This window comes from Aspergillus aculeatus, assembly GCF_001890905.1.
Source record: "Aspergillus aculeatus ATCC 16872 unplaced genomic scaffold ASPACscaffold_3, whole genome shotgun sequence".
NCBI classification, from domain to species: Eukaryota; Fungi; Ascomycota; class Eurotiomycetes; order Eurotiales; family Aspergillaceae; genus Aspergillus; species Aspergillus aculeatus.
Genome location: NW_017962978.1, coordinates 1,067,283 through 1,092,908, shown reverse-complemented (window position 1 = coordinate 1,092,908; position 25,626 = coordinate 1,067,283). Strand labels below are relative to the sequence as shown.

General features: G+C 55.3%; 9 protein-coding genes across 9 annotated transcripts in view; 5 read left to right on the top strand and 4 right to left on the bottom strand.

The window, feature by feature from the left end:
* Positions 1-3,113, top strand: part of ASPACDRAFT_50377 (NEDD4 family E3 ubiquitin-protein ligase) — a gene marked incomplete at both ends in the record, with an annotated part of 3,993 nt that extends 880 nt beyond the window's left edge. Inside the window, 9 exons of the mRNA XM_020202347.1 lie at positions 192-214; positions 298-336; positions 394-499; positions 561-694; positions 765-1,983; positions 2,038-2,331; positions 2,382-2,519; positions 2,568-2,963; positions 3,014-3,113. Of these exons, the coding sequence (XP_020059253.1) occupies positions 192-214; positions 298-336; positions 394-499; positions 561-694; positions 765-1,983; positions 2,038-2,331; positions 2,382-2,519; positions 2,568-2,963; positions 3,014-3,113 (2,449 nt within the window). The remainder of the gene's footprint in view (positions 1-191; positions 215-297; positions 337-393; positions 500-560; positions 695-764; positions 1,984-2,037; positions 2,332-2,381; positions 2,520-2,567; positions 2,964-3,013) is intronic.
* A 515-nt stretch (positions 3,114-3,628) lies between these two features.
* On the bottom strand, positions 3,629-6,490 carry ASPACDRAFT_1896161 (putative alpha-glucosidase). Its single transcript, XM_020198706.1, has 2 exons — positions 4,774-6,490; positions 3,629-4,686 (listed from the first exon to the last, which is right to left on the bottom strand). Exons 1-2 carry the CDS (start codon positions 6,419-6,421, stop codon positions 3,752-3,754), a joined length of 2,583 nt encoding a protein of 860 aa, XP_020059252.1. The 5' UTR covers positions 6,422-6,490; the 3' UTR covers positions 3,629-3,751.
* Positions 6,491-7,304: 814 nt separating this feature from the next.
* Positions 7,305-9,378, top strand: ASPACDRAFT_50375 (putative MFS transporter; the record flags this gene model as incomplete). Its single annotated transcript, XM_020202346.1, has 9 exons — positions 7,305-7,827; positions 7,902-7,999; positions 8,057-8,358; positions 8,411-8,678; positions 8,731-8,752; positions 8,804-8,901; positions 8,956-9,020; positions 9,079-9,114; positions 9,162-9,378. The coding sequence occupies 9 exons, from the start codon at positions 7,305-7,307 to the stop codon at positions 9,376-9,378; spliced, it is 1,629 nt and encodes a 542-aa protein (XP_020059251.1).
* Positions 9,379-9,794: 416 nt separating this feature from the next.
* Positions 9,795-12,967, top strand: ASPACDRAFT_24077 (putative C6 transcription factor; the record flags this gene model as incomplete). Its single annotated transcript, XM_020199249.1, has 15 exons — positions 9,795-9,854; positions 9,935-9,964; positions 10,016-10,047; positions 10,121-10,180; positions 10,263-10,363; positions 10,430-10,706; positions 10,767-10,782; positions 10,843-10,954; positions 11,030-11,349; positions 11,382-11,538; positions 11,675-11,774; positions 11,923-12,050; positions 12,174-12,479; positions 12,573-12,722; positions 12,798-12,967. The coding sequence occupies 15 exons, from the start codon at positions 9,795-9,797 to the stop codon at positions 12,965-12,967; spliced, it is 2,019 nt and encodes a 672-aa protein (XP_020059250.1).
* A 105-nt stretch (positions 12,968-13,072) lies between these two features.
* On the bottom strand, positions 13,073-14,834 carry ASPACDRAFT_76013 (putative mitochondrial carrier protein (Ymc1)). Its single transcript, XM_020204615.1, has 5 exons — positions 14,602-14,834; positions 14,417-14,428; positions 14,210-14,346; positions 13,489-14,117; positions 13,073-13,396 (listed from the first exon to the last, which is right to left on the bottom strand). Exons 1-5 carry the CDS (start codon positions 14,705-14,707, stop codon positions 13,366-13,368), a joined length of 915 nt encoding a protein of 304 aa, XP_020059249.1. The 5' UTR covers positions 14,708-14,834; the 3' UTR covers positions 13,073-13,365.
* A 361-nt stretch (positions 14,835-15,195) lies between these two features.
* ASPACDRAFT_40224 (translation initiation factor 2) lies at positions 15,196-19,132 on the top strand (the record flags this gene model as incomplete). The annotated part of the gene is made up of 2 exons (XM_020200718.1): positions 15,196-15,219; positions 15,290-19,132. The coding sequence occupies 2 exons, from the start codon at positions 15,196-15,198 to the stop codon at positions 19,130-19,132; spliced, it is 3,867 nt and encodes a 1,288-aa protein (XP_020059248.1).
* A 19-nt stretch (positions 19,133-19,151) lies between these two features.
* ASPACDRAFT_113414 (HNH endonuclease) lies at positions 19,152-20,649 on the bottom strand. The gene is made up of 3 exons (XM_020195717.1): positions 20,326-20,649; positions 19,457-20,081; positions 19,152-19,388 (listed from the first exon to the last, which is right to left on the bottom strand). The coding sequence occupies exons 1-2, from the start codon at positions 20,575-20,577 to the stop codon at positions 19,473-19,475; spliced, it is 861 nt and encodes a 286-aa protein (XP_020059247.1). The 5' UTR covers positions 20,578-20,649; the 3' UTR covers positions 19,152-19,388; positions 19,457-19,472.
* On the top strand, positions 20,637-22,331 carry ASPACDRAFT_1853476 (haloacid dehalogenase, type II). Its single transcript, XM_020197311.1, has 3 exons — positions 20,637-20,934; positions 21,095-21,538; positions 22,237-22,331. Exons 1-3 carry the CDS (start codon positions 20,822-20,824, stop codon positions 22,262-22,264), a joined length of 585 nt encoding a protein of 194 aa, XP_020059246.1. The 5' UTR covers positions 20,637-20,821; the 3' UTR covers positions 22,265-22,331.
* Positions 22,332-22,413: 82 nt separating this feature from the next.
* ASPACDRAFT_50371 (uncharacterized protein) lies at positions 22,414-24,530 on the bottom strand (the record flags this gene model as incomplete). Its single annotated transcript, XM_020202345.1, has 3 exons — positions 22,414-22,734; positions 22,805-24,379; positions 24,471-24,530. 3 exons carry the CDS (start codon positions 24,528-24,530, stop codon positions 22,414-22,416), a joined length of 1,956 nt encoding a protein of 651 aa, XP_020059245.1.
* Between the last annotated feature and the right edge of the window lie 1,096 nt (positions 24,531-25,626).

The following is a 25,626-nucleotide window of genomic DNA, read 5'->3' as shown; positions in this document are numbered from 1 at the left end:
CGTACTCGTCGCCAACGCCCGTCCCCTCCCCCTCCTTTCCCCCTCCGTCCCAACCCCTCCACCTACTCCCCCCCCCCTCCCCCCTCCCCTCCCTCCCTTGCTTAAAGCGGGCACGATCATTTTCCTTGACGAAAGTGTCATGCGTGCATAATCCGGATTCGAATGGATGCTAATAGAGATACTTTCTGCAGTCAGCCAAATCTTCGGGTCACAAGTAAGAAGCACATGCCCCTTTCTCGACTCTAGAGGATGGCGCCTACGGATGGATGGAGACTGACGGAGAGCGTGATTCTACAGTTATCGCCGCGGACGGTCTATACAAGCGTGATGTCTTTCGTAAGTTCCGCAAGGAGATCTCACCAAGCCATGCATTCTGGGGCTGACCTCCCGCAGGATTCCCCGATCCTTTTGCGGTGGCCACCGTGGGGGGCGAGCAAACCCACACGACGTCGGTAATCAAGAAGACGCTGAACCCTTACTGGAATGAGATGTTTGATCTGTAAGGAGCCCCGCGTGGTGCAACTGCTGGTCTCGGAAACTGACGGCGGGATTCTCTGCAGCCGGGTCAATGAGGACAGCATTCTCGCAATTCAGATCTTCGACCAGAAGAAGTTCAAGAAGAAGGATCAGGGATTCCTTGGTGTTATCAATGTACGGATTGGCGACGTGATCGATTTACAGATGGGTGGTGATGGTGAGTCGCTATGTTCTTATCATGCTGAATCTCCGGGGCTAACGCAAGGCGTCTGCCTTGCCTGCAACAGAAATGCTCACCCGCGACCTAAAGAAATCCAACGACAATCTGGTCGTTCATGGAAAGCTTATCATCAATCTGTCCACCAACCTCACCACCCCCATTCCTAACCAGGCTAATGGCTTGCATCGTTCACATGCTCAGCCATCGACATCCAGTGGACTTGTCCCGCAAGTATCGTCACCGCACCCTCCTGTCGGTCCCGGCCCGGTCGATTCGTCCGCCGCCGCTTCTACTGCGTCTTTGAACCCTCAGCGTGTTCCCTCGACCACCCGACCGACCAGCATCATTGCTCCGCCGCCCAATGGCGCCCCGGCTGCACCAGCCAATGGTCAGCAAGGCTCTCGCACCAACCTGAGCTCGTTTGAAGACAGTCAGGGCCGGTTGCCAGCTGGCTGGGAGCGCCGAGAAGACAATCTGGGGCGGACCTATTACGTTGACCACAACACACGGACGACGACTTGGACTCGACCATCATCGAACTACAACGAACACACGCAGCGTACGCAGCGCGAAGCCAACATGCAACTGGAGCGTCGCGCCCATCAGAGTCGAATGCTGCCCGAAGACCGCACGGGTGCCAATTCTCCGAATCTGGCTGAGAGCCAACAGCAGCCGGCGCCGCCGCAGGCTCAAACACCTCCGGCAGGAGGCAGCGCCAGTGCAGTTTCTATGATGGCGACGGGAGCTACCACTGCAGGCACTGGTGAGCTCCCACCCGGATGGGAGCAGCGCAATACACCGGAGGGCCGGCCATACTTCGTGGACCATAACACCCGCACTACGACTTGGGTAGATCCTCGGCGTCAACAGTATATTCGCATGTACGGGCAGAATTCCAACGGCACCAATACCACGATTCAGCAGCAGCCGGTGTCGCAGTTGGGTCCGCTGCCCAGCGGATGGGAGATGCGATTGACGAATACAGCCCGAGTGTACTTCGTGGATCACAACACCAAGACGACCACGTGGGATGACCCCCGTTTGCCTTCCTCTCTGGATCAGGGCGTACCGCAGTACAAGCGTGACTTTAGACGCAAGCTGATCTACTTCCGGTCTCAACCGGCATTGCGTATCATGTCTGGACAGTGCCATGTCAAGGTCCGACGTAACAACATCTTCGAGGACTCATACGCCGAGATCATGCGGCAGAGCGCTTCCGATCTCAAGAAGCGCTTGATGATCAAGTTCGATGGTGAAGATGGTTTGGATTATGGTGGTCTCTCACGGTAAGTCTGCCCATGTCTTATCTCAAGAATCATGACGGAGTCTGACAGTTACAGTGAATTCTTCTTCCTTCTTTCTCACGAAATGTTTAACCCGTTCTATTGTCTTTTCGAGTATTCGGCGCACGATAATTATACCCTTCAAATTAATCCTCACTCTGGAGTGAACCCGGAGCACCTGAACTACTTCAAGTTCATCGGACGAGTTGTCGGCTTGGCCATCTTCCATCGTCGATTTTTGGATTCCTTCTTCATTGGGGCCTTCTATAAGATGATGCTGCGAAAGAAGGTTTCGCTCCAGGACATGGAGGGTGTTGATGAGGACCTGCACCGCAACTTGACATGGACTCTGTAAGTGCCTTGAATGGAGGGTTTTGAGTATTCCGTCTAACGCATAACAGAGAGAACGACATCGACGGTGTTTTGGAGTTGACGTTCGCGGTTGATGACGAGAAGTTCGGCGAGCGTACCACTGTTGACCTGAAGCCGGGCGGTCGCGACATTCCGGTGACGAACGAGAACAAGCATGAATATGTTGAGTAAGTTGCTCGTGCTAGTAAGCTGGTGGACTTCGCTGACGGTCATAGATTGGTGACGGAGTGGAAGATTGTGAAGCGGGTGGAGGAGCAGTTCAATGCCTTCATGTCTGGGTTCAACGAGCTGATTCCGGCCGATCTGGTCAACGTGTTTGACGAGCGCGAGTTGGAATTGTTGATTGGTGGTATTGCGGATATTGATGTTGACGACTGGAAGAAACACACCGATTACCGCGGCTACCAGGAGCAGGACGAAGTCATCCAGAATTTCTGGAAGATTGTGCGCACCTGGGATGCCGAACAAAAGTCTCGTCTCCTGCAGTTCACCACTGGTACCTCGCGTATTCCGGTCAACGGATTCAAAGATCTGCAAGGCTCGGACGGGCCTCGCCGGTTCACTATCGAGAAATCGGGCGATCCCAACGCATTGCCCAAGTCGCACACTTGGTATGTCCCCTGGCTTCTTTCATCTTAAGCGGCTGGCTAACTTTCCCCAGCTTCAACCGTCTGGATCTACCTCCGTACAAGACACACGAAGCTCTGGAACACAAGATGTCCATTGCTGTGGAGGAGACATTGGGTTTCGGACAAGAGTAGAGTTGCATGATCAGACATGTTGTATATGACCTCTCCATTGAAAACCAGGTCAAGCGCCATGGGCTGTGGTATGGCGCTAGTACAGGACACAAGTTTCTAGCATTGAGAGATAATCATTCCCCACCTTCGTTGATGATATTATACTGTTGCATGCGTGGGTGGAATTGGAGCCGAGCAAGCCGAGCGAACAGATGCGCGCTGGAGCCTGAGGACTTACTTTTATGTTTGAATCGTCTTTATTTCCGATTGAATTGTGGCGAACTGTATATAGTGTATTATTGTTCGGACAATTGGGAGCTGCCATTTGGGCCAGGCTGGATAGTAAATAAGTTAACCATTGTAGATTTGCCCCATCATCGATGGACCGAGTTCTGGAGAATTTCTAGCTGTGTCTTTCTTAGAACATCTTGTTTGAGTTAGTCGATGGACAGAACATCTCAATGTTAGTTGCCAGACTGACATGGATGACAGTCATCTATTCCATAGTTGCAAGTGTGCACACCATAAGCTTTTAGCATCTGTCATTGGCATCTCATCTAATTTATGAAGATATACATGAACCCCTTCCGACTCTGATGATATCTCAAGTCAAGGACTCGGTGTGGCCCCATCCTTTCCCTTTCCATTTCAGTTCTCGCTTAATTCTTCAAGGTATAAACCAGGCGGCCCCGGCTATCCTTCCCCTTAAACACCACCGTACTCCTTCCATCCTCCGCCACAATACACCTCTCATCCCCGCAGTGCAGGATAATATCCAAATCCCTCCACGCCGGGACAAACCCGCCCGCCTCCTCGTCGCGCGCAAACCCCACAACGACCGTCTCCCGCGTGGCGCGATACCGGGTCGTATACCGGGCGATGCGCGGCTGGACCGAGATCCCATCATCCTCGTACCAAGAGTTGACGAAGACCTGCCCGTGGGACGACGCCGCCGTTGGTGGGGGAAAGATCTCCACGCCGCGGTAGTCGTCGACCTCCTCGACGGCCCGCGACGCCGCGGTTTCGTCACCCGGCACGCGGGTCTGCACCGCCTTGCCCACGGGGATTGCGCCGCCGACGCGCGCGAGCAAGGGGATGCTCGTGCGCCATTCGGACGGGATCGAGACCCACTGGCCCGAGGCGAGGTGGTTGTAGGGTGCGTTGAGGTTGACGTAGCCGTGGTCGAATTCTTCGTTTGTCTTACGGGGCAGGTAGATCCGGGCGACGCTCACGCCGGGCTGGTAGACGCCGCCGACCAGGATCGTGTCCCCGAACCAGAACTGCTCGTCGCCGGCTTTCAGGGGCTTGGTCCACACCTCTGGGTCGGACTCGTACCCCCAGCCGATCCAGCGCTGGGGCGGCGAGGCCGTCCGGTGGCTTTCTATTCCCAACGAGTAGATGTACGGCAGCATCTCGTAGCGGCGCTTGATCGCGTCGCGCACCAGGGGCGTGATCTCTGGGTACATCCACGGTTCGATGACTTCGCCGATGGAACTGTTGCCTGGGCTGGTCTTGAAGCAGTTGATAGCGAAGCGTGGCGAGTGGATGCCTAGTTGGATCCATCTGAGGAGGAGTTCGGGGGAGGGTTGCGGGCCTGGTTGGTTTTGAAGGGGGTGGGGGTTAGATGTTTGGGTTTTGCTGAGCGCGAGGGAGGGGGGCAGGGGAGGGGGCAAGATCTTACCTTCGAAACCACCAATATCATGACCGCTGCATTGCAGGAGAGAGATCCCTGCACTCAGCGACAGTGCGTTCGCGCCTTTCATGCTTTCCCAGCTGGTGACGTTGTCTCCGCTCCAGGTGCTGGCGGCGTACCGCATGGTTCCCGCCGTGGCGCTCCGGGTGAGAACGAAGGGTCGCTGGTTGGGTTCCAGATCCAGCAGAGCATCATGCGAGGCTTTGCCCATGAGCTCTGTGTGGACTGCCCGGCCCCAGAGGCCGACGGAGTTCGGAGTCTTTCTCGCAGTGGCGTTGGCGTCGGCGTCGGCGACGACCACGGTGGGTTCGTCGCCGGCCACTTGCCAGTCGTCGTTGGGGAGCGTATACTCATTGTTATCGTTCCACATGCCATCGATCCCCGCACGCTTGAGGCTCTGAACGCCCTCGTACCACCACCTGAACGCCGCGGCGCAAGTGAAATCGATGTGGCATCCGTCGCCCCCCGTCGCGCCTCCTGCGCTCCAGAGTCTCATCCAACCCGGCTCGCTGGTGGCTGGATCCTTGAAGAACCCATTCGCGTCCACCAGCTTCTGGAAGTCCGGGTGCGATGCCAAGAGGAAGGGCTTGATGTTCGTCAGAAGACGGATGCCCCGCGCATGGTACTTGGCGATCCACTCCTCGGGATTGGGGAAGCGGTGCTTGTTCCAGGTGAAGACGTTGCGGACCTTGGGCTCCGTCTCCGCGATGGAATAGCCGGAGCTCATCTGGTGGGCGGAGCACGGGATCCCGTGCTCTCGCAACTTGTCGGCGAAGTCCATGAGAGCCTCGTGGGCCGGGGGCTCGTCCATCATGGTGTACTTGTAACCGCCGGAGATATATCCGTAGGCCCAGCGGGGCACCAGGAGGGGGAACCCGACGAGCTCGGCGTACGATCGCACCACGTCCTTCAACGTCCGCCCGACGATGAGGTACTGCTCCAGCCCGCCGTAATCTTGGCGGTAGACCTTGAAGTGGCCCCAGAGGCCGTCGACCTCCGAGCCCACGGACCAGGTGCCTCGGCCGTGCGTGGTCGAGAAGATCGCTACGCAGCCCTGCGGGGTCGCCTTGATCAGCAGCGGGATGTGCTTGTAGAGCGGGTCCGTGTTGTAGACGTCGTATCCGAAGCTGTCGGTGGCGGACAGGATAAAATGGCGCCCGCTGAGATCTAGCGGGGCGCGCTTCTCTCCGAGTCCCACATGCAGGGCGTCGCGGTCGTGCTCCGTGTAGTGTGCGATGCCTGCCCCGTCTGCGACGTACGAGCGCAATGGCAGATCCCGGTACAGTGGCTGGTTCTGGTTCGGCTGCCCCTTCCACGACAGTGACACCACTGGCGAGTTGGCCCACTCGACGGATGCCGTGACGTCCCCGACCTGGATCGTCTTGCTCTGAGCATCGCTCGTCGTCGATACGTGGGTGTCCTTGAGGTCGGTGGCTGGCCTGGTGATGCTGGGATACGGAGGTAGAGGGTGATCTGGCGACGTGAAGGAGACGCGGAATAGGTTTTCACGGACGGGCTCGAAGGAGAACTCGAATTGACGGTTCTCGGACGTAGAACGGAGAGATATACCCGGAGACTCCTGCGCATCTGCAGAAATGGCCTCGTAGCGCTTGGGGCAGCATTCCTTCTGAGGCATAATTATTGCGCATTCAGCTCCCGAGCGGGTTGTGGGGTGATATGGGGGAAGTTGGATGCTTGTGTTTCGCGCTTGCGAAGTATAGGAAGCAATTGATTGATTTCTTTCGGCTCGACATGATGCACAGAGGGCTCTATTTGAGTGATTGAGTGATCTTCTTCCGGTCTGGTCATGACACTGCCAAACGCAAAGGTTGGGTTGTATAGAGTATAAGGTATGCACGGATTTCGGCCGTCATCTCCGACCCCCACATTCTTTTTCCCCACATCCACCCCTCATTTATTCCTCATAGGCATGTCCCCTCGTCTACCATTGTCGGCCTTTCATACCGATCCCCGAAGCTAGAGAACTTTCCAGCGTCAAGCATCTGCCCACTTTGCGCCACTGTTGGGCCATGGCACGATCACTGCAGGCTCGTCTACCAGATGCCTACGTCGGTTCTTGTCCGAAAGCCCTCATGCCCCACCATCCACCGTCATGCTAGCCCGGGTTGAAGTGCCCTCACGTGAACGCGGCACTTGCGATGCGGTCAAGCAGTCTCCAGACACGTTTTGATTCGTCCCCGCGTCGGTCTGGGGATGGCTTGTCCGGGGCCGGGGTTGAGGATTCCTCCCCACGGGGGTTGGCGAGCCCCTGTCCATCCCGTGCTGCACGTACACCATGAGAGAGAGGAACAGAGAGTAAAAAGGGCACCACGCCCCTCCCCTTGAGGCGTAACTTTTGTTGGTTTGGTTCATCTGCATCCCTAACATTTCGCTGGCTCGACGGTCTGCGATACAAGAATTTGTCCGGCCCCGATTGTGGCTACACTTGTTGCCTTGATCTTATCTAGGGCGGTGTAACCACAGACCATCCACAAGCAAGACTCACTACTGAAGGCAAGATGGCCCATCTCGGAGAGGTCGACCATGGAGAACATGCACAAGATGAACAGATCGAGTCTGTTGAGGCCGCTCCCCTTCAGACAGAGGTCCGTCCGACGGAGCCAGAAGTGGACAAAGCCCTGGGGTTGGTGGTAGAAGCAGGCCACTCCACTGTCCTGACGCCCGAGAACAATGCTCGTGTGCTTCGGAAGATTGATATGCGATTGCTGCCTATACTCTTGGGCATCTACTTCCTACAACAGCTTGACAAGTCCACCCTCTCATATGCGTCCGTCTTCGGTCTCGTCGAGAAAGCCCACCTGCATGGACAAATGTATTCCTGGCTGGGGGCGGTGGTCTACCTGGTGCAGCTTGTCGCTCAGCCGTTTGTGGCCTATATCCTCGTCAAGGTGCCGTTGGGAAAGTTCTTGGCCGTCACCACCTTTCTCTGGGGCGTGTCCTTGACGTGCATGACCCCGGCGAATAACTTTGCTGGGTTGTTGGTCTGCCGGATGTTCTTGGGGCTGTTCGAAGCCGGCGTTCGTGAGTACTGATCCTTCGCGCAGGTTTTCTCATTTTTTGTCAACGAGACTGGAACTAACCCAATCACAACGTAGCTCCTGCTTTTATCGCTATCACCCAAATGTGGTATCGGCGTATCGAACAGCCCGTGCGACTGGGTTCATGGTATGCTATGAATGGCGTGGTCTACATGGTTAGCACTTACTTCCAAAACTCGTCTTTCCCGACCTAACACACGGGCTGCGGTTAGTTCGGAAGCCTCATCACTTATGGGCTTGGGCATATCCATTCTTCGGTGTTCGAACCCTATCAGATCATCTTCTTGTTCTTCGGTCTCCTGACAATCGTGTTCTCCGTGGTCATATTCTACGCGATGCCCGACTCACCCGTCCAATCGAAGTTTCTGGGGGAAGAGGACAAGCTACTGACTATCGAACGACTCCGCATGAACCAGCAAGGGCTTGAAACCCACGTGTGGAAGTGGGAACATGTCAAGGAGGCCTGCCTTGACCTCAAGTCTTACTTCTGGTTTGCATTCACCTTTTCAATCTCGTAAGACAACCCTATTCTCTGAGGCTCGGATGATTCATCTTACCTTTCAAAGAATCCCTAGCGGCGGCATCTCGACATTTGGTCCATTGATCATTGAGGCCTTCGGGTTCAATCAGTTCCAAACGATTCTGTTCAACATTCCATTCGGTGCGGTTCAACTCGTCGCAACGATGGGTGGAGCTTGGCTGGCGACTTTTCTCAAGATGAAAGGCCCCGTGATTGCGCTGCTATGCTTGCCTGCTATTGCGGGCTGCATCATGTTGCTGGTCATACCCCATGATGGCCAACACAATGGAGCGTTACTCGCAGGATACTACATTGTGAGTTCGCAGCGACTTCCCTCAGATAAAATAAAAACTGACCGGCTTTCAGGTGTCTGTTTACCCCGGGATCAGTATGTTTATCGTCTTATTGCGCGCGCGATCCAATCTGACAAGAGATATAGCACCCCTGATCTATTCTTGGTCAGCAGCAAACACAGCGGGTGAGACGAAGAAGAAGATCGTGAATGGAATTGTCCTGGTGGGACAATGCGCCGGTAACGTAGGTTTTGCACCTGAGTCCACTCAGTGACTTTTATGCTGATTTTGAGAACAGGTTCTGGGCTCGAACTTATACACCACTACAGACGCGCCTTTGTATCGACGAGGTTTGCGGTCTAAGTAAATTGACCCCTCGTACTCATCTTTACGGACCAACAATACTGATGACAGTTTGCAGCCTGGCGATGTTCTGTGTCTTGGTTGTGCTATGCATGTAAGTCTTCTGTCTCAACCGCTATAATCCTCTGCTCACCAGCCTAGATTGAATATGGCCTTCCTTTTCTTCCTCAACAAGAAGCATGAGAGACAGCGAGTATCAATGGGCAAGAGCGCCAAAATCGTCGATCACTCGATGCAAGCTGTTGGGGCGGCCGAGGGCGACAAATTAGAAGGACCGGTGCAGACTGCCGTAACGGAGGACAACGCATTCAAAGACCTAACGGACTGGTCGAATGAGGACTTTGTGTATGTGTATTAGCGCTAGTTGTACTCGGAGGCCTGACGAACGACGTGTGGTGAAGTAAAGTACGCGTGGGAAGTTGTATGGCTAGTGTTCAATGAAGGCGTGCAATGTTTTTATCGTACTGTAGAGTAAGTTTGTATTTTGAATCTAGGTTACGTCAGTCAGTAGATGGAGCTTGAATGAGAGTATACATTCGAATAGAAAAAGTTGGGTGCGCGAGCAAGAGGACGAGGTTGATGATCCAGTATGTGCAACAAGCCGCCTGCCAATACACATTAGCCGAGCCGACGACTGTTGATGGCTTGCGTCGCCCCCGCCTTTGGCATTGCCCCACGACCCACTCTTTGGTCTGCCATGTACATGCAGTATTTCAGCATCGGGCACTACTATACACTGCTGCAGGAGGCGACAGTGACCGGCAGCTTGCGAAGATGGAATCAGATGACCCCTCATGCGTGAGACAACTTCCTACCGGCAAGAAACGGATCCCAGTATAGTTACTCGTCCTCTCCTGCTTGTCACTGTCGGAAGACACTGCATACAGTGACTGACCACCCCCTCGGCAATTTAGAAAGCATGCAGTGCTTGTCGACAGTCGAAGGTAGACCCTGCTTTAGTTTTTCCATCCTTGATCATTAACAGCGCTTGGCAGGTGCGATGTGATGGGAAACGGCCCTGCTCGAGGTATCCCATCCAGCGCTCTCCCCATCGCAAACTGCGAGACGAGCATACTCGATTGACGCATACCTACTAATAGGTGCAAGCGATCATACAAACAATGCATTTTCTACGAAGTTCCTAAAGATCCCACCACTGAGTATGCCCTATCATTCATCCCACACACTTCTTCCCTTCCATCCCGCAGCACCACCATATCAATTTCCTAACACCTACGCAAGGAGACTGGAGAACGTCGAATCTGAAGTGCAACGTCTCCGTGCACAGATAGAGGCCATGGGCGAGCTTTTTTGTCTCTCCACGCAGCAATTGCCACAAGAAGGTCTCGGGCAAGTGCAGCATGCTCAGGACCAATTCGTGGGACAGCATCGTGCATACCCCGCCGAAGCACCTTTCCTAACTTCGAATCATGCGGCTTCTGATTCAGGAGGCATGCCCATGCTTTTCGCCGCGGCGACTTCTGCTCTCAATTCCGAGAGGGGATCCGAGTTGCATCCACAAAGAGGATTGTCTTCCTCGTCGCAGATTCCATCCGCGATGGACGAGGAGACAGTTCGTCCGGTCAGACGGAAGCGCTCTGGATTTGAGGTTAAGGAAGAGCCCATCTCGGACTTCGTATCTCAGGGCTTGATGACTGCTGATCAAGCTCTCGCCTGTTTCAGAACGTATGCGCTTTTTTTCCAGAGATGTGACTCGATAAGATATGCTGACAGGGAGGGAACTAGGTTCTTCCAGGGCTGCGTATGTACTGCTCGACGCTGGACGGACCTAGCGAGTATCTCATGCTGATGAGCTTTTCAGGATAGGTACATCCCGATTTTCGATCCGGAGGTCGACACCTTCACCTCGGTACGCTCTCGCAGCAGCATACTACTAAACGCGATTTGCACGATTGGCAGCCGTGTTGAAATGAGTGCAGCGACGGGTAATCTGCAATCCCTTACCCCAACTTCCCTGATATGATAGCATGCTGAGTGGTAGTATGCAGGCCCCGGATCTCAAATTCCCGATCTGCTGCACGCGGAACTCAAGAAATGGATTGGCATTGTGATCCAAAACAAGAATCTGAACTGCCTGGAGTCGGTGCAGGCGCTGCTGATCGTCGCGTGCTACACCGCCGAACGCTCGCTGATACTATCCTTTGCCACCAGAATGGCGTTGGACCTTGGTCTGGACGAAGCGTTCGAAGAGCTGATCCAGCTACTAACATTGAAGAGGACTAGTGACATGTTGAGAATTCCCGGTGATAGCATGGAAGCACAGGTGCGCTGTTTGATGCGGAAGTCCAGGACATGGTTTGGGCTCCTGGTTCTGGATCACATGTAAAAGCTCCTCTCAAGTCACTTATGCTGGGTATAATTAATGGTCATTGTGCTCAGATTTCACGTCGACGGCGGCAAGCCACCTGGGATACGGATGATGGGAAATGCTCGGCGATGCCGAATCCTGCTGCATCATCCTTCGTCGTCAGTATTAGATATGCGTCTTTTCTCTCAGGTTGAGGTAAGGTTCTGACAGTCGCATTGGGAAACGGATAGCTGATCGTCGATATAAGTTGAATGTTATTCGAGGTATGCGTTTAGAGCTGTTGCCAGAGGGTGCGGTGCAGCATACTAATGGGCGATGGATAAAGCCAACATCAACGACACACTAGACATCCGAGACAGTCTGTCTCGAGAAGCCATTGCTGAGTTTGTACACGAGGCCAAGGTCGACCTTGATCTCTGGTTTGAGTGAGTTCCTTGTCCTGCCCTGTCCTGCCCACAAGTCCCAAACTAACGTGCTCAGTGACTGGCAGCGCATCATCGGTGAGCAGCCCTCCTTGACCTTTCTAGCCCTAGGGCCACAGCGTGTAACTTATACTGAACGTCACCCCCAAAGTCAACTCCCCGACAGCCCAAGAAGAACGACCATTCCTACTGGCCGCCCTGAGTGTCCAACACTGCTGGGCCGAACTCATCCTCCACTGCAAAGCGCTGCGCTCCATGGGCGTGGAGAACGTAGCGTAAGTCCAGCACCAGTCTCCAATCCTTACAACACAGCTCGCTACAACGAGCCGTACCACCTCATCCTCCATAACCCCATTAGCTTGGATACCCAAACACTAACCTCTACGCTACAACGAAACAGAGCAATCACCCCCCTAGAGCTTAACATCCTCAGCCTCGCCAAATCCGCCGCCCGCCAACATCTCCGCCTCATCAGCCTCGAGCCCGCCTTCTACCTCGCCAAGCTCAAATACGCCATGGATTTCGTCTGGGCCAAATGCGCCTTCTGCTTCCTGCTGCTGCTGAAACTCTCCCGCCTCCTCCCCGAACAGCGGGACGAACACGAGGAGCTGCTGCAGCTCGGAAACAAGCTCCTGTGGGAGTTGACCCGGTCGGCTGAGGGCGGGGAGACATCGGCCCCTCTCGATCTGGATATTGCACCGTCTAGAGGTCGTCATTGTGCCGAAGCGGCGACAACGTCACCGTCCTCACACATCACCGATCCTGGAACAAGAGCGCCCGCCGTTCAGGGCCTGGCATCAGGAACAGGTATAGGGTTGGGGAATGTCTACATGCATATCCTCCGCTTGAGCATCGAGAAATACAGCCGCATATTCCAGGGACAGGAGCGAGGGGAGAGGGGGGTAAGTGGCAGCAGCAGCAGCAGCAGCAGCAGCAGCAGCAGTCCTGGTAGTGGTGACGGTGCGACTACCACTGCAGGTGTGGAGGCAGCAACAGCAGAGGAGCCGACGACAGCAGCAGGAGCAGAACAAACCTCTTCTTCCTTCTGGGACCTGTTCGACGCGCAGGTCGATCTGCAGTCGTTCGTGCCGGAACAGTTTGTGCGCGACTGGGATTTCCCCGGGCTGAATCTGTTCTATTTCCCGACAGCGTGGCAGGATTTCTTTGGAGACTTTTCGTTGGGGTTTGGGAGCTGATTTACGCCAGTCGTTTGTCCGCGGAGAGTTGTATTAGCTGTTGCGTTGGAAGAGTCAGGGGTGGGGGGTGTATTCTGGTTTGATACTTGCTGTTCTTGGTTTACAGGCCAAATCAATTTGGTATTCATGAGCAATAAGATCCAGCTGCTGTGTTGAATCTGAAATTGCCTGCATAGAAAAAATCTATCCAAGGTATGATTCCCGCTAAACAGCGACATCGAAGATCCAGTCTAATAAGAAAAAAATGCCACTTTTATCCCCTTTGCCTTTGCTTTTGGAAATCGTGGATGTTCGGACAACGAGAAGATGACAACAAAAATGCAGGGGCAGGGTATTTCAAATTGAGCTGTTGAATTTCTTTCGCATTTTTTTATTGGTTATTTTTCAATGAATATACCTCATCCCAGGGCTCTCATAGTGAGCTCGACACTGTGCAACCAAGAAAATTAGCATTGGATCTACCGTCCAAGACACAAACGAAAAGGGGGTAAGGTAAGGTAAGGCAGGAAATCAAAACATACACCGCAAACGTCCCCGCGGAGACGGGCATGGCCCTCAGCAAGGTGGGCCCAATCCCCTTCCAGAACCCGGCCAGCCCCTCAGCCGCATAAGTCTTCTTGAAGCAGTCGGTCATGCTCTTGAACTGCTGGCTAGCCCCGAACCCATCGCACTGCATCTTGCTCTTGACCACGTCGAAGGGGTAGCTGCTCAGCCAGAGGACCTCGCCGGCGAGGCCGCCGTAGGTGGCGACCTTGAGGCTGGAGATCTCCTCGCGACGGATGCCGTTACGCTTGGCATCCGCGTTCATCAGGTACTCGAAGGCCAGGAACCAAGTGCCGTAGGCCTGGATCTCGCGGAGGTAGGTGACGTTTTGGCCCCGGTAGAGGCCCTTCAGCACGCCGCCCTGGTTGCACAGCTTGCGGATACAGTCGATGGGCCCCTGGTACAGCTTGTTGGCCCCGTGCGGCTGCGTCTGCAGCCGGATGCGGATGTGCTCGATCGGCCCGGACAAGAACGAGTTCGTGATCCCCGCGAACCCGCCCGCCAGGTAGTACTGCGTGTAGGAGAGCGTCGGGTCCGCGTATTTCTTCTTGTTGAGCGCCTCCAGCCGTCGCCGGGCTTCGTGAAACGCGCCGAATTGGACGCTCACCTGCACATGGAGGGGTTAGCACGGGGTTGTTGATGTAGAAGGGCGGGGTCCCGGGGCAGAAGGGGGCCGGGGGAGGAAGACAAAAGACATACGCAGGCTCCGATACCGATCAGAGGAGTCAGGGTACCCTTGTAAAAGGCCGTGGGACCCTCATTCTTCAGGATCTTGGTGGCGCAATCAAGCGCACTGGCGTACTGCGTGGTTGTCTGCAGGCGCACCTTGACGATATCTATGGTGGAGGGGGCCATTGGTGAGAAGCTTGCGAATGGACAAATCTTGAGAGCATTCATTTTACCCACCAAAAGGTTGACCTAGAGAGGTCGTTAGTACTCAGTCAATGTGCGACGCGATCAGTTGGTAGCGATGGTATTATGTCGTTGCGACATGCGGAAATAGATTGGAAGGTCGATGCCCATGCTCCGATTGGGGGGATACATGATGCATTGCTAGCAGAGATAACAGGACAAAATAGTTGAGCACTTACCAATGAGCACCTGAGCGATGCCGCCAGCAGCACCGGCCGTCAAGTCCTTGACAGCGCGAAGACTGCCGCCGCCTTTCTGCATATCCTCAAAAGCCTCGGACTCCATTGCGGGGAACTTGATCACGCCCGGAGAAGTGAAATTAGGTGGAGTAGAGAGGAGATTCACAGAAACTGGGGTTTTGAGAGTACCAAAAAGGGCCTTTCCTCGGTCCAAGCAGCACAGAAACCCTCAGCGATCGGTATGGAGAGGAAAGATCCTGAGAAGAAGCAGCGAGGAGGCAGGGGAGAAAGAGAAGCTTATCGGAGAGCGATGAGGTGATAGCCCCATTTCCCCGATCGCGGCCTCCGATTCGGCAAAGGCGCCGACGACGCACGTGAAGCGGGACAAGCATAACGCTGAGTCAGCTGCACTCTTCATTGTAACTTAACTTACAGTACGGTCATCTTACGCCCAAACTCAATGCGCGGTAGGATCGGATCGTAAGTTAACGGGCGGAGGTTGAGTACTTCCATGTCCGTGACGTCTCCGACAACTTTCCCTCCGCCGCAGCAGTTTTGACGCCAAGGGAATCGCTGCGAGCAACGACCTTCATCATGCACAGGCGAGCTGCGTTGGAGGTGAGCATATTATCTAGGATATATCTATCGATGCCTCCCCTCAGATACTAACGTACAAAATCGCTCCTAGCTTTCTCGACGTCAAGGTGTCGATTGGTCCTGCGCAACTGCCCGCAGAAATGCGGCTTTCGCCCCAGTGTTGAATCCTGTGCCCCGGAGGGGGTTTCGAGCCTTTCCCGCATGTGCTGATTCCTCAGAATCTCCAAATGGCTCCGAAAAGCCCCGGAAATTTGCCCCCCGTTGGGGAAGCAAGGCCACGCGATCGCTAGGCCTGAGCCCGGCCGAGCAGGCAATACGAGATGCTATGGTGGCGAAGCAGCAGGAGAAATTACGGGAAGAGCAGGCACGTCAGGATGCCTTGCTGGCAGAAGAGAGAGCGAAACAAGAGCGGAAGGATGCTTTGATAGCAAGGCAAAAGGCGAAGGAAGCAGAAGACCAGGCCCGGCAAGCTGCTATCATAGCCGGACAGAAGGCCAAGCAACAGGAAGAAGCACGCCGAGAAGCCCTGATAGCGGCACGAGAAGCGAAGAGACGGGAAGAGCAAGCACCGCGAGAGGCTCCGCTGGCGGCACAACAGGCGAAACAACAGGCGAAACAGCAGGCGAAACAGCAGGCGCAGCAGGCCAGTCAAAGCATCAATTCCCCGGAAAATCCAAACAAACCTGCTGGTACAACCCCTTCAATTTCCTCGCAAAGCCCCGGAACAAGCTCTCCCACTGGCGCAAAATCCACTTCCCGCTGGGGGAGCAAAGCGTCCAGACATACGGGTCTGAGTGCGGCCGAGCAGGCGATGCGAGATGCCTTGGTGGCCAAACAGCAAACACAGCAGGATTCCCCAAAAACCAATTTCTCAAACCCCCCGTCAAAATCATCCGATAAACTCAAAAAGGGTTCCGCCGCGTTCACTATTCGGCTAGGAGATAAGAAATATATAGCAACGAGTCTGACCCCGGCAGAGAAGGCAGCGCGAGACGCTCTGGCAGCCAAGCAACAGGCGCAGAAGAATCTTTCAGGATCCACCTCAAAGACCTCAGATAAACCCGCCGACACTCCCCTCTCAGAATTCTCGAATGGCTCGGCAGAAGGTTCCCCCGCCAAGACGCGGTTTTCTATCCGTGCAGAAGATAGAAAATCCCAATCAATGGGCCTGAATGCGGAAGAGAAAGCAGCACGAGATGCTCTGGTAGCCGAACAACAGGCGCAGGTGGATCTCCCCTTCTCACAAACTTCGAACAATTTTGGAACGGGTCGCAAAGTTGCAGCTCCTCGTTGGGGAAGTAGGGCCACGACATCCACTGGCCTGAGTTCGGCAGAGAAGGCAATGCGAGAGTCCCTGCTCGAACAGCAACAGAGTCAACATACACATTTGCACGGTGATAGGTCGCATTCAAGGTGGCAACATCAAGGATCGTGGTCACACCAAGAGCGCTCCATCGAGCACGGTGGCTTCAAATCGCACAGAGATCGCTTCGACTCCCGGCGAACGAACGATCGGTATGACAGTAATTGGCGCTCCTCCGGAGACATGGTGTCGCAAGATACTAGACGTTTTCGGCCCGATGGGCCAAGGCGCAGTCGCTACGATCACATTCCCGAGCACCTTCAGACGGTGGATTGGACCTGCCCAGACTGCCATTATCTTTGCCCCGGGACGGAGAGGGCTTGCCCTTGCTGCCGGGCCCCCAGGCCTGAGCTAAAGTCGGAACAGTCGAACAAGCCCTTGACCATTCGAAAGTTGGACAGCAGCAGTACACTATCTTGGGATGGGAGACACCAGGCTCTGGACGAATATGCCACGAGATATGAAGAAGAGCAAAGACAGCAGCAGGAGGAGTTGGAAAAGCAGACGCAAGACAAACCACAAAAGTCCGTCAACGACTGGTCATGGGATACCTCCGCATTGGAGAAGCTCAATGCGGGGCAGGAGGTGGGAGGCTCATCTGACAGGGGGTTCAAGCGACGAGGGGGTCGCGCGAAACCCCTCACGTTCGCGGATGAGGATGAATTCGATACGGAAGACTACCAGCGACGTCGTCAACAAAAGAAGGACAAGAAGCGCAAGAAGAGGGAGGATCGGAAAGAAGAAATCGAGTCGGAAGTCGCTGAGCCCAGTCCTCTATATCTGCCCGAGTTCATCAGCGTCAGCAATCTCGCGGACGTCATCGGTGTGCGACAGGCGCAATTTATCCAGCGCATGGAAGAGATGGGCTTTGAGGACGTCACGCATAGCCACATTCTGGATGCCGAAACCGCCGGGCTCATCGCCGCCGAGTACAACTTCGAGCCCGTCTTTGACACCGGTGAGGACGAGCTGACCGCCGCGCCGGAGCCCGAAGATAAATCGAGCCTGCCACCCCGGCCGCCGGTGGTGACGATCATGGGCCACGTCGATCACGGCAAGACCACGATCCTGGACTGGCTTCGCAAGTCCTCGATTGTGGACTCGGAACACGGAGGCATCACCCAGCACATTGGCGCCTTCTCCGTCTCCATGCCCTCGGGCAAGACGATTACCTTCCTCGACACCCCGGGTCACGCGGCGTTCCTGGACATGCGTCGCCGCGGTGCTGACATCACCGATATCGTCGTGCTGGTCGTGGCCGCGGACGACAGTGTCAAGCCGCAGACCATCGAAGCTATCAAGCACGCCACGGCGGCCAACGTGCCGATTATCGTGGCCATGAGCAAGATGGACAAGGAGGGCGTCAACCCCGAGCGGGTCAAGCAAGATCTGTCCGTCCACGGCGTCCACGTCGAGGACTTCGGCGGTGACGTGCAGGCGATTGGCGTGAGCGGCAAAACCGGTGCCGGCATGCTGGAGCTCGAAGAAGCGATCATCACTCTTTCCGAGGTGCTCGACCATCGCGCTGACCCCACCGGCAACGTCGAAGGATGGGTGGTGGAAGGCACGACCAAGAGCTACGGACGCGTGGCCACCGTGCTCATCCGCCGCGGCACCCTGCGCGTCGGGGACATTATCGTGGCCGGCGAAACCTGGGCGCGGGTGCGCACCCTGCGCAACGAGGCCGGGGTCGCCATCAAAGAAGCCACCCCCGGCATGCCGGTCGAGGTAGACGGGTGGCGCGAGCAGCCAACCGCTGGCACGGAGTTCCTGCAGGCGGAGCATGAGCAACAGGCCAAATCCGTCGTCGAATACCGAATCGAGCGGTCCGAATCCTCGAAGCTGGGGGAGGACACGACGGCGATGAACGAGGCCCGCCGCGAGCTGATGGAGCGGCGACGCCTCGAGGAAGCCGGACTGGACCAAAAGGAGGCCCAATCGGGCCCCAAGCCGATTCACTTTATCATCAAGGCGGACGTGCACGGGTCGGCGGAGGCGGTGCTGAACTCGGTGACGGCGGTGGGCAACAACGAGGTGTACGCGAACGTGCTGCGGGCGGAGGTAGGCCCCGTGAGCGAGTTCGACATCGAGCACGCGGCGTCGGCGGGCGGGCACGTTGTCTCGTTCAACATGCCCATCGACCCGCGGATCAAGCAGATGGCCGAGTCGCGCGGGGTGGCCATCAAGGACCACAACGTCATCTACCGGCTCATCGACGACGTCAAGGCGACGCTGAGCGAGCACCTGCCGCCGTTGGTCACCCTGCGCGTCACGGGCGAGGCCGAGATCGGCGAGATCTTCGAGATCAAGCTCAAGGGGCGCGAGCGCATGCAGATCGCCGGCTGCCGCGTGCGCAACGGGCTCATCAACCGCACCAAGAAGGTGCGCGTGCTGCGCGGCCAGGAGACGATCTACACGGGCACGATCGGCTCGCTCAAGAACGTCAAGAAGGACGTCACCGAGATGCGCAAGGACACGGAGTGCGGCATGGCCTTCGAGGGCTGGTTCGACTTCCAGGTCGGGGACCATGTGCAGTGCTACGAGGAGATCTTCGAGAAGCGCTATCTGTAGTGCTCGGGTTGGGGGGGGGGGGGGGGGGGCTGTATTTTACGATCTGCCTATTCTGTACTATCACGGATTCGATTGTATTTGGGGGTTTGTTTACCGCAAAGCATGTCTAATGCGAGAACAAGGGGGGCCCGGTTGATTCTTGTATATTAGTCTAAATATCCGGATACCACATAGACAACACAACTTTTGCATACCTCAACTCACCTCACGATCAAGTCCGAGGTTGTCCACATGTGTACTGTATATAGTGCGTGACCTAGGTATTGGGTATTAGGCTCTCATCTTCAGCACCAACCCTCATTCCCAATCCCCATATATACATACCTCCCCCCAGAAAAAACTATCGACTCTTCCACCGCACCCTCCCCACCCAGCCCGCCCAAACCCTCACATCCTCACGCTCACAGATCCGCTCCACAGTGAACCACTCCCTCGCCAGCTCCTCGTTGCTCGCCATCCGATGCACAAAGCTGTGGCACGCGCGACACAGCCACGCGACACTATTGAGCATCCACTCCGGGTGCCACCCCTTCTTGGTCACCTTGGCGTGCACGCTGCGTGGGATGAGATGGTGGTAGCTGAGCGGGATCCAGTCGCGGCCGCAGATCTCGCAGCTGTCGGTGCGGGTCGTCGCCCAGACGGGGGGCGGGCGCGTCACGGCGGCGAGGTATTCGGCGAGGATCGGGGTGAAGAAGGTGGTTAGGGCTTCTTCATTTTCTTCTGGTTGGTCGGCGAGGATGGCGTAGGTGGTTAGGGTGTCGTGGACGGTGGAGGGGAGGGTGGTGGTGCAGAGGGTTGAGGCGAGGGTTTGGGGGTCGGTTTCCGAGGGGGAGGGGGTGGTGGTTGTTGTTGTTGTTGATGTTGATGTTGTTGATGATGTTGGTGGAGGAGTGTAGGTTAGGGTTTGGATGGAGGGGGGCAGGGCGGGGAAGGTTTCGGTTGCGAGGAACTGTTTCTCTTCTCTTAGTTCCAATTCAATTGTGAATTGTGATGCTTCGCGGGCTTCTTCTTATGGGTCATTGGTATTCTTGTTTCATGGATGTGGAGGCGAGGAGGGCGTGCGCGTGGGCGTGGGTGGGCATTTGCCATACTTTTGGAGGCATGCATAGAGTGCCCGCGGGGTGTTGAGTCTGGCTGGGTATGCAACACAGCGTGGTGCTACTTGAAAGCAAACAGCGGGAAAAATCACGCACATCAATAAACTCAGCTAATTCCTCCGGACTCGCACGGTCAGGAAGAGATTGCGAGGCGTCAGCAGCAGCTTCTGCTGCAGCAGTGGAAGTCCCCAAAGTCTCCTTGCGCGTCTTCTGGCGCTGCGACACGGCGCCGCGTGTGCGACGAGCTTTCTTGGGCTGCGCGGGGGTGGAGAATTTCTCCACGATAGCCGTGGACAGGCACTCGCGGAAGACCGGGTAGTTTTCGGTGTTGAGGGAGGAGGAGGTCATCGATGCTGGAAATGAGAAGTAGTAGACAACGTTGTACTGTACAGAACAAAAAAAAGAAGAGGTGGCGGCGGAAATGCAATGGAGATGGTTTGACATCATCAAAATTGTGGGGTTTGGTATCCGCGGCGAGAGGCTGCTTATTCTCATACTTCGACTACTGACTCTGCTCCAACATTCCTGAACTTTGGGTAGGATTGGATTCCTCCTCCCTTATTGCAATCCTCATCAGCAAGCAACCCACACCATGGCAGAAGTGGTCATTGCCTCCGACATCTACGGGACCTTACTCTCCCTTGAAACGGCCACGCAGGAGCTGGAGCAGCACTTCCGGGGAGACGCCCAGCGCGCGCGCGCACCGTGGCCCAGACATGGCGACGCTACCGGCTGGAGTACACCTGGCGGCTGAACAGCATGGGTACGAGACCTCCATTCATCATTGATCCCTGCCCCCCCAATGCCCATGCAGACGAGGAAATACTGCCCGAAGCAAACCGATCTGACGAACCCACTACTACAGGACGCTATCTCCCCTTCGAGCCCTCGACGGGGTTCTCGCAGCCTACAATCGCCTCCAAGCCTTTCCGGATGTCGAAGAAGCCCTCCGGAAGATAACCGCCATCGCGCGGATCAAGCCGGTGGTGTTCTCCCACGGCACCGTGGACATGGTCCGCGCCTGTCTCAGCCATGCACCGCCGCAGCTGCAGCATCTGCAACTACAACAATATAAGCCCGCCCCGGCGGCCTACAGTCACCTGCGGGAGCAAGTAGCCAGCAAGGGCGGCGGCAGCAGCAGCAGCACGGCGATGATCTGGCTCATCAGTGCGAATCCATTCGACATCGCCGGCGCGAAGAGTGCAGGCCTGAGCACGAACTGGGTCGATCGCGACCAGAACCAGGCGGGCTGGTCCGACCAAGCACTGCCTGAGGTCAAGCCTACGGCGACGATTCGTCGGCTGGCCGAGTGCGTGGACGTGGTTCTTAAAAGACTACCAATAGATAATTATGTACCAGGTTTAGGTCCTGCTTCCTTCCGTGTCAAGCAAGCCCAAGCCACAGGCAAAAGGCAATGGATAAAGGTGAGGTGATGTCCCGCTGTAGTAATTTCCAAACGCTCCACGCCAAAGGTAGAGAGAAGAGTCCGGGGTAAGTCAGCAGAGGTTGCTCTGACCTCCCATTTCCCCTTCAAGAACCCACGGAGGAAAGGATTCTCGAAGTGAATAGGGAGGAGTGATCAGTATATGTATGAAGAAGAAAAGAAAAAAGCTGGAGGGGGGAGAATTTTTCGTTCTTATAGGCGGCCGTTGACCGCCTTTTGCTTATCGATAAGCTAGGCTAGGTTAGCCAGCGCTCGGGTAATTTTCCTGCGCCTGAGGCCCTGAATACGTCCCTTAGTGCAGTTTTACTTGGCGAAGTCATGAGGATATACGGGCAATTCTGACGGTCGATACTTTCTCGTGAGTTATAGAGTATGAGCCATGGTATATCTGTATTTGTATATGCATCCAAACGTAAAAACACAACTGTCCCAAACCCAGCTAACAACAAAGAAAGTAAGCACACAGCCACACCACCCAATAATTGGTCCATACTATTACAAACACCCCATGCATATGCACAAGTAAACATGTCAACAAGCAGGCCGCTAATTCAGACAGACAGACAGACAGACAACCCGATCAACCCCTGAGAAGTCAGTTCAAGCAAAACTCCACCGAACTCCGCTGGACACAACATGCTAAAAGCAAAAAAAAAAACAATCTCAATCAATCACCAGACAGTGTTCGTCAAGGACAAACAACAGCAGATGCGTTGTATGCACCCGGAAGCAAGAAAACTCTATAGCTGAAAAGCCATCCCCCCTTCTTCGGCGAATTTGGCCTGATATTCCTTGATGCCGGCCCACTGCCGCAGCTCCTCCTCGTCCCGGTCGTGGTCGCTCAGATAACTCATGGACCGTCCGGACACGTCTGGTTGCTGTCGACCCTTGCTCGAAACGGTCGACCCAAAGCCTTCAAGGCGCATGAGTGTGTCAATAAAGGCGCGGAGGTATGACTCGACTTCGGCGCTGGTGAGGGGTTGTGGTCCGCTTATCGTGGAGGTGGCATTCGGATTAGAAAAATTCAGGAGGGTAGACGCAACCTGTCGCACTTTCGCTGTCTGTTTCCAATAGCTGATGAGTATTCGTTTGAGCTGTGACGGAAAGGAAAGAAAGAGGGGGAACACTTACAAAGCTCGCGCCGTTAGGCTCCATATTGACCTCGTTGACCGATTGCAGTAATGCGAACAAGTCCCGAATCACGAGTCGTCGCTCTTCAGCCATGGTCCTTCCGATGTAGTCGGACTGGGCATCCGCATCCATGGCCGCCTGGGTATGCGGTTGGCCCCCTTCAGTCTTGACAGCCACCGAAGGACTGCCAGAGGGATGCTGCTCGGTCGGCTTTTGGTGCATTTTCACAGCGCCGTACAGGGACCAGTATTTCTCCACCAGATAAGACCGTACAGCAAGCTGACTGGCATATATGTTCGCCTTCTGGATCTCATACTGTATGTGACGTTCATAAGATCGCTGGTCGTCCGTGCTGGACAGTGAGCTGGGGCTATCTTGTCCATGGGTCGATGCTGGGCTATGGATTCCCTCGATCACCAGCTCTCGTGGAAGCTCATTGAGAGCCATCTTGGCATTCTGCAGGCACTGGCATAGAAGGGAGCGTTGCCGCTCCCATTCCAGAATTTGGCCGCTTCCAAAGGCCGTCTCCCAAGCCGAGAGCTGATTGTAGGAGCTCATCACGCGGATGTTGGCAATAAACCCCACCAGGCGCGACACGCGGTTGGACGGCTGAGGATCGAAGTGTGTGGCATATATAAACTCGTCGTCGACTTCAAGTGGGAGAGGAGGATAGCGTTCTGTCGGGGTTTCAGGGGGGACATGAATGATGGTGTCGCCTCCGCCCAACTGCTGCATCGTGCGATAACCGACAAGGACGACGTAAAACAAGCGCCGTCCCAGTTCCCGCTCGATAATGTTGACTTGGGCTTCTCCGGAGCTACCGTTGGGTTCCTGAGAGAGACGCGACGAGGCAGACTGGGGACTGGGGATGGTGACATAGGACAGCCGATTCGAGTGGCGGTAAAGGTCATACACATGGAGCATGGTGAGGCATTCGGCAAAATATACACGGCATCGTCGAATATGCCAAGCGTAGCAGGAGCAGAGGCCGAGAAGGTAGCTGAGGGCGGCATCATACACGGTCGCGGTCCGATCGAGGTATCCGGTACCTCGAGCCTGAACGGCTACCTCGTGGCACCGTTTGACCAGTGCCATAGAGTGCGGGAACGCCGCCTTCTCGGCATCTGTCGTCAGATGACGCTTGGGCCTCCGAGGGAAAGACGCGACCGACGTCCCGATCATGGCGGCCGCGAGGGCTAGAAAGGTGCGATTGGTAAGATCCTCTCGCCGCTCCAGCGCGGCGCGGAACGTGGGCTCATGAGGGATCGGAACTAAGGGATGAATATAGGTGAAATAGTCATCAATCAGCAGCCAGATGGTGGGCATCGAACAAATGGCTTCCAGTGATGCGGGATAGGGAAGTGAGGGTGGGATCCCGCCTCCCCCAGGGGTTGGGGGAATAGGCGAGGTTGCATCCGATGGGCTTGGAGAACCCGAGGGAGATTCAGCGAGTTTTCGCTTCTTGAAAGCTTCAGCATGCCGGTTTGGTGGTCCCCGACGACGGCTTGGCCGCTCATACGTGCAGGGGATGTCCAAGCTTGCGCATGACCGACAGGGTGGTCCGCTGGTGTCACACTGTGGTCAATTCCAACGCGAATCAGCATACTCGGTCGCTTGACAAATACAAAATCAAACAAACATCGAACCAGTAGTTGTATGTATGTACCTTTACTTTCCGAATGCTGCAGGCATCGCATGCCTTCCGCAGGCGGGTTCGTTGGTCCATGAATGCAAATCGAGCTGGTTGAGCTTTTCCATGCTTTGTGGGCGTGGACCCTGGAAAACTGCACGCTGGTCGCTTTTCTCCCGACAGTGACCAGGCGGCGCTCGCATACTACGGACCCAGCAAAATGTGGCTTGGCCGGATGCTGCAGCGGCGCTGTCGGGCACGGGGCGGGATGGAGCGGATGCGAGATGAGATGAGATGAGATGAGTAGTAGTAGTAGTAGTAGTAGTACGTAGCTAATGAAGAAGATCCGGAGAAAGGCACAACACGAATCACGGTTTAGTCGGTAAGGGTAGGCTCTTAGGCTATATGCAAATAGTATTAGTGGGCAGCGGGTTTTGGACACTAGGTTGACCTCGTTGGCCCGTTAGTTTAATAATATTGTTCTTGCACCTGGCAGTGGCAGCAGAGTGACCGGAGAGGTGGGGAGGGAGAGAGGGGGGGGAAGAAGGAAGATTGAGCAGTGGGTTAGACTCAGTAGTATAACGGTCCCCCGTTCCGATGAGGTAAAATTAAGGGTTGATCACCATATAGAGGTTAGATCATGAAAAGAAATGGGTATAGTCTCCATCGAAAATTAGAAAATAGTCGAGGCTGACAACACGTCTAGAAGGATCACAAAGCCGTTGAGTGAAGGTTCCCTGGAAGTTGAAGGGAAAGCCAGTGAGCCACGGGAGGGGGGGAAAGTGCGGAAAGTGACCCCGGAGTGACCTCATTAAATGAATGAAATTGATAGGACGCGGACGCATGGGAAGAGGATTCATCACGGACCTAAAAATTCCCCGCCCAGGTGGAGGTAGAATTTTGGGGCCTTTTGGGACGACAAGCTTAGGCGGACTGGCTGGAATGTACTTTAACTTGGGTCGACTCCGCCGTCGATCGAAAAGTGCAGGTCCAATGGTAATCCAATGGTAAACCACATCGATCACCCGGGATTTGCCGCCGGAATCTACCGGAGGGTACTCTACACAGTCACACAGTACTTAGTACTCAGTAGGCAGATGACCGTTTTGGTTGATTCTAGAAGCTGACCCCTGGTATAGACCAGTGTTTCTGATTCTCGTTCTTGGGGTTTTGGGGGGGGGGGGGGGGGGGG

Excerpts from the sequence above, each read along its gene's own strand:
- ASPACDRAFT_1853476 (XM_020197311.1), top strand. The coding sequence starts at position 20,822 with ATGGCAGAAGTGGTCATTGCCTCCGACATCTACGGGACCTTACTCTCC. Across the intron at positions 20,935-21,094 it reads GCCCAGCGCGCGCGCGCACC|GACGCTATCTCCCCTTCGAG; the intron begins GTGGCCCAGACA and ends CCACTACTACAG. Across the intron at positions 21,539-22,236 it reads ACGATTCGTCGGCTGGCCGA|ACAGACAGACAACCCGATCA; the intron begins GTGCGTGGACGT and ends TCAGACAGACAG.
- ASPACDRAFT_113414 (XM_020195717.1), bottom strand. The coding sequence starts at position 20,577 with ATGACCTCCTCCTCCCTCAACACCGAAAACTACCCGGTCTTCCGCGAG. Across the intron at positions 20,082-20,325 it reads AATTAGCTGAGTTTATTGAT|TTCCTCGCAACCGAAACCTT; the intron begins GTGCGTGATTTT and ends GAAGAGAAACAG.
- ASPACDRAFT_76013 (XM_020204615.1), bottom strand. The coding sequence starts at position 14,707 with ATGGAGTCCGAGGCTTTTGAGGATATGCAGAAAGGCGGCGGCAGTCTT. Across the intron at positions 14,118-14,209 it reads TGATCGGTATCGGAGCCTGC|GTGAGCGTCCAATTCGGCGC; the intron begins GTATGTCTTTTG and ends CTCCATGTGCAG. Across the intron at positions 13,397-13,488 it reads TCCGCGGGGACGTTTGCGGT|TGTCGAGCTCACTATGAGAG; the intron begins GTATGTTTTGAT and ends TTGGTTGCACAG.
- ASPACDRAFT_1896161 (XM_020198706.1), bottom strand. The coding sequence starts at position 6,421 with ATGCCTCAGAAGGAATGCTGCCCCAAGCGCTACGAGGCCATTTCTGCA. Across the intron at positions 4,687-4,773 it reads TGATATTGGTGGTTTCGAAG|GCCCGCAACCCTCCCCCGAA; the intron begins GTAAGATCTTGC and ends AAAACCAACCAG.